Genomic DNA, 6,000 nt, shown 5'->3' with positions numbered 1-6,000 from the left:
TGGCTCTGTAACTCAAATACCTATGAGATTTTATGTATTAGATCTAATTAAAAAATACTTTTCAAATTATTATGCGAATTCTATTATTTTTTAACAGATTCTGGTGTATGCAGATGTATTTTAGTTTATTTTAAATTACTTAGTGAAATGTAAAAAAATATGTGACAGTGTATATAACGATTGTACAGACTTACTGTAAAAAATAAAGACTAATAAAATTTATTATATTACAATACAGATGAAGCAATACAATACATTATGCAGAAAGCAGCCCGTGCACAATTAAAAAAAAAATCATTGATATTATCGGGTGCAGTAAGGTTAATTCTATGTTCTGCTATACCGTTTTCATATAAAAAACTGTATTAATCACCTTCTGAAAATGGTGTCGATCACAAAATGGTATTTCTCAATTTGCACAAAACACTCACGGCACTAGAAAAATCTTATGGTATTTTAAAAATCATTAAAACTGGTCAAATACATAATTAGATTCTTGTTTATAATACAAAAAAAACTCATGTATTTATTATTTATCATTTGTTAAAGTCAAAAACATTGCAACTGTTGGGTAGATTAAAAAAATAATTCTTTTCACAAAAGTTCTATTATCTCAGATTTACTTTTCTGAGGCTGGCTGCTTTCTACATAACTAAGTTCATTTTATGTAACGAAAATATAGGCATTAAACATTTGGACAAACTTAAAAGATTGTGAATAATAATGAATTCAACTCATTAAAATCACCCATAACCAAAGAAAATTCTTAATGTCCAAAACGGGATATTATTTTATATACATTGAGATTAAATATCATGTTTTAACACATTTGGTACAAGTGAAATCAATAAACAAAGCTATTTTCGTGTACAGTTTGATTTGCGGAATATAATCATTCTTACTATGTACAAATGATATCTTCTGTTTTAAAAAATAAATTATGTAAACTATATCTCTTAATAAACGGATGTGTCAGTGTATAAAAAATCATAATTTTTAAAATCACGAGATAATTATTTATTTACTTGTTACAAATGGTACTAATATATAGGTAACACATGGTAAGGTGTATAGAATGTACCGAACGCATAAAAATAATATAATCGGAAAAAAGTTTACAGCACAATATCAATAAAACTTTTTTTTCTAAACGCAATAATCCCTTCTACAAGTATATATTTAAAAATAATAATGTACAAGATTTATTTTGCTTCGGATATCGTAAAAGGTCCGTTGTGATTCGAAGCGTTTTGGTTTTGAGTCATCTGGGATCTGAAAAGAAAAAAAAACATCATTAATTATAATGATACGAAAGAAATATTAACATTTTATTAAATAATCTACCAATTAATTGTTTTTTTTTTAATCGTCGCAAATTGGGCAGCTCGGGAAAATTTGGAAAACCTAATTGGAAATGCTCTTAATTATGATTATTTACTTAAACTAGCTATTAAAATTAAATGGTTTAAAATTTTATTATTTATATGTTTTATAATTATTAATGTTTTTTATTATTCGAAAAGTAGCGGGGATTCTTGGACTGGAAAAAGGTAACTATTCATATACTGACATAGAGTCAATGTTAAATATTTCTAGTCTACAGAAACGTAGAACTAATCAATATTAGTTAGAACTAATCGTAGAACTAATCAAACGTAGAACTAATCAATATTTAACTACAAATATATATAAAAGAGTCAATACTCTTTTATATATATTTGGCATGTTAAATTATATTATTGATGTGTTATCTAATGATTGAAATTTTACCTGTCCCAGTAATCTGGGACAGGTAAAATTTCACATTTCGACTTGCAGGTCAAATATTTTTTATAATTGCATTGAAGTGGGCACTATTTAACACAGAAACCTATTTAAAATAAAAATGAAAACTATTTTAAATTTTAATGAAGTAAGAAAAGGGGGACTAAATTTTCGGGGTCATTCATTGGTTGGATTCGATCATATGACATCAAGATGAAAAGTCGGTAGAACATACCAAGGTAGATAGAGATAGTACAAAAGTTAAATGTACCGTCTCGATATGTTCAGATGAAGACAGCGTTCATAATCACGGCACCGGTCTGTATTTCAACCGTTTCTTCGTTATGTAATTTAATCATTGTTGACTGTATGTTATTATAAAATAAAGAAATAAATAACGCACACGACATAAACACCACATTTCACACATCTCATTCTACATACCACACTCCACACATCACACTTCAAACTCAAAAAACTATAACAACACTAACACAAATAAAATTATCTGTACATTTTTTGTCGTGTTTAGATATGAGTAATAGAATAATATATTGTGTTGTTTGTGGAATTGTAATCCAATTTTTTTTATATGTTATTTTACTGACACAGCACATCATAATAAGTAAAAAAAATACCTTTCTTCATACTGCACACTATTGAGTGATTTGTTGGCAGTTTCTGGCAGAAGTAATACACAAAGCCCTCCTAGAACCCCCAAAATTCCCATCACCACCAGTGGCAATGGTTCTTTCTGGAAATACAAAAACAGATAAAATGAAGAGTATAGGTACTAAAAAACTTTGAAATAAACTTTTATTTTGAAATTGAAAAATAAAGCTTATTATAACATTGTTTAAATCGTTATTTTTATACTACTAGTAAAACTAAAATATAAGTAAACAATATAAATACTGTTCATTTACCACACATGTATAATTAATTTTACTCACCAAAGTCCACACGTAAGGAATGCAGACAAGAGATATTCCAGCTATGACTTGACTAACTCCAACTCCTAAATTCCTCATCAACGTTGGATAAAGTTCTGCCGTATACATAGGGAGAACGCCATTTGTAGCGCTTATAGAAAACTTGCTGACCATCGCGAATGTTATCTTCAGCCATAGTTTATCACTGTACGCATCTACCAATGCAACACCGATGCATCCGATACCAGCAAACACAATCGTAAAACAAATCGGATATCTTCTTCCTGCTTTCAACAGAATCGGGATACTGAGAGCGATGGCGGGGATTTCTACAACTCCAGATAGCATTGAAGTGATATGAAGATCACCGCCAAACGAACTGATGTTTAGTACTAGTCCATAATAAACGAGTGTTGTTGCTCCCCAACCGATAAAAATACAGGCTGTTATTTTACCAATCGGTTTTTTGAACAGATCTAATACTCCGAATGATCGATGTTCATCATCAGAGGGTTTATTATCGGGTTGTAAAATTTTATCCAATGACGCTGGAAGCTCTCTTTTATTAACCTTGGCAGCTTGCTGAAGGATCTCTTTTACTTCTGCTATGCGGCCCATAGTTAGTAACCATCGAGGAGATTCCGGAACCACCCACCTAAAAAAGATTTAAATGCTTATTTTTCTATCGAGTATTCATCAACTTGAAATATGCTATGATATAATATGGATAGTTACCAAAGCGTAATAAGCAGGATTCCAGGTAGTGATAGAGCTAGTTGCAATTGCCTCCAGTTAGGTAAAGCCATCGATAAAGCTGACACCAGAATGTAAGATACAGGAAGAGGGAAAAAATTGCATACTCCAGCTATTGTTCTCCATTTTCCTCCAACCAGCTCTACCGACAAGACAAATCCTGAAAATACCACGGAGACACAGAAGAACCCGAGAATGACACGAAGCACTAAGTACAGTTCATACCAAGGGCAGAACGTCACAGCGATCGCTAGTACTGTCTGCATCACCAGAGCAAAAATAAGCGTTTTTTTTCTTCCAAATCTATCTGATATCATGCCGCTGACTACACCTCCTACTCCAACTCCAAACAGAAACAATACTTCAGCCAATGTACTGAGATATGCTCTATCACAAATCAACTCCCATTCTGAGATAATAGTCGTGGTAAGGATGCTTGTGTCCCATTCCCAGGAAGTGCAGGGTATCATTCCAGCATGTGGTATATTTCCAGCTATCATCTGTTCTGGAGTGATGGAATCCCATGATAAATCTTTTATAAAACAGCTGTTTTTAGTTTGACTATAATTTAACCAGACGTTGAGGGGTACATTACTGAGATGTTTTGGCCTGGCGCAAGTGAAATCTTGATTAGCTGCCTGAAACAAAAATATTTATATTTTATACATTATGTTGTGTTGTACTTTTATCAGTGTAGTGAAAACATATTTTTGTAACTGAATTTGATAAAATACAGTTTTTTATACCGTTTGTGTAATTGTAATACGGCCATGAGAAAGAATGACAATGTCCGACATAAGCCCTAATATAATTTGCCTAACTCACAATTCACAATTTGCCTAAGCAGTCGAGTTAAATTAAATAACAATAGCAGTTTACGAAATTGATATTCTTAAATAGTTACTCGGTTTTTGAGAAAACACCTTCTTCCCTAATACTAAAAAAATATTTTTTTAGTATGAGGGAAAACTGACAGGAAGATTTTCGGGTTTGTTGAGGAAGTTCAGTGCTACGGGAAATTATATGAAAAGATTTTTTTAGTTCTTCGAAATCAACCAATAATAGATATACGAGTATTTCTGGTTTCCGGAAAGCCAAGTCACTTAATTAGCAAACCTCACCGAATTGTTACTCTCTTAAAAAAAAAATATTTAAAAAAAACTGAATTCCCTTATTGGTCTTACTTTGTACCTTGTGTATTTTGTTAAAAATTGAATCGTTTCAACAGTAAACAAATAAAAAAAATTAAAAAATAAGGTTTCATGATATTTGAGCACCAAAAACCAATTTCCAATTAATAAGTAAAAACACTTTTGTTTTTTGGAGTTTATATTAAAAATATATATACTAATGAGATTAATTCTGATAGTATTAAGAAATCACGTTCGAAAAATCAATAATACCTGTCTGTTGAGTAAATAACAGCATTTATCAAAAAAAATAACAAAACTGAATGAAATTCGATTTTCATTTACAGTCCGCCTTTTTGTTAACACCGTCATTCTTATGAGTGAGTTACAATAAGTTTACATATAAATCATTTTTGTATTCCTACTACACAAACGAAATGTGTATGAAACATACACCATTACATGGACTCGTAAACCATGGTTTACGGACAGGTTAAAATAGGAGTATCAAACATTCGAAAAACGTTCACACAATATTAAGATATTTTTTTTGGATGGAAAATTTGACTTGTCCATATCGACAAACATAAATAAAAAAAAAATTCTTTCAAATATTTTACGAAATTTTACCACATACTCTTATATACATATATATAATTCGTTTTTTTGCATGATAGTCCATGCTTCCAATAAATTTAAAAAAAATGTTCTTCGCAAGAAAAATCTCTAAAGAAATAATTTTTAATGAATACTGTGAGATTAACTTACAATAAACGTTGGCGAAAATATGTGGAAGGTACAAGGGAAGGAACAAAGTGATAGTAAGAATGTCAGCTTCAGTTGCCAGGGTCCATAATTCCCAATAATATCTGCTATGGGGTCGTTTTCCTCTTCATCGGGGGTAGGAGGCCTCTTCTCAACGTCATTCTCCCCCTGTTTCGCCATGACTAAAAAGACAAAAAAAATACAAATTAATTTTAGTCACATACTCCTAGATTCTAACGATGTCAAAAGATTGTCAAAGCTACTAAATATATTCCATTTAATTTTTATTTGGTATATCTACAGTTGTAGCCATTCAATTCTGACATAGCTGTCAGTTTTCAATCTGAAAGGCTAGATGCAGTGGTTAGACTGGCTAGATGCTGCCCTTTTAACATATTTAAAAAAATATATATACAGGTGTTTTTTAAACCCTGTCACATCGGAAACCACGATTATCAGTATGAGCAAGAAAACATATTGGAACATTAAAATACTTTTTTAGAACGACAAAAATCTTAAAAAATAAAATATAGACATAAAACAAATGGTTGATTACTTCTGCAGGTAAGAAACGAGGAGGGGGGAGTCTAAACCGCACAGCCGCGCCACCCTCGCTTCTCCCTCCAGAAGTAAGCAACCAGTTGTTTTATTTCTGT

General features: G+C 31.3%; 1 protein-coding gene across 3 annotated transcripts in view; it reads right to left on the bottom strand.

Annotated features, from left to right (window-relative positions):
* Positions 1-1,201: 1,201 nt before the first annotated feature.
* Positions 1,202-6,000, bottom strand: part of LOC148279960 (organic cation transporter protein-like) — a 162,605-nt gene continuing 157,806 nt past the window's right edge. For all 3 annotated transcript variants that reach the window (XM_088229160.1, XM_088229161.1, XM_088229162.1), the window contains 5 exons: positions 5,348-5,526; positions 3,432-4,087; positions 2,718-3,351; positions 2,403-2,518; positions 1,202-1,272 (listed from right to left, as the gene is read on the bottom strand). In XM_088229160.1, the coding sequence (XP_088085286.1) occupies positions 1,203-1,272; positions 2,403-2,518; positions 2,718-3,351; positions 3,432-4,087; positions 5,348-5,526 (1,655 nt within the window). In that variant the 3' untranslated portion in view covers position 1,202. The remainder of the gene's footprint in view (positions 1,273-2,402; positions 2,519-2,717; positions 3,352-3,431; positions 4,088-5,347; positions 5,527-6,000) is intronic.

This window comes from Micrasema longulum, unplaced genomic scaffold, assembly GCF_059751315.1.
Source record: "Micrasema longulum isolate JH-2025_06_02 unplaced genomic scaffold, ASM5975131v1 h1tg000639l, whole genome shotgun sequence".
NCBI classification, from domain to species: Eukaryota; Metazoa; Arthropoda; class Insecta; order Trichoptera; family Brachycentridae; genus Micrasema; species Micrasema longulum.
This window is presented reverse-complemented; position numbering and strand designations above follow the sequence as displayed.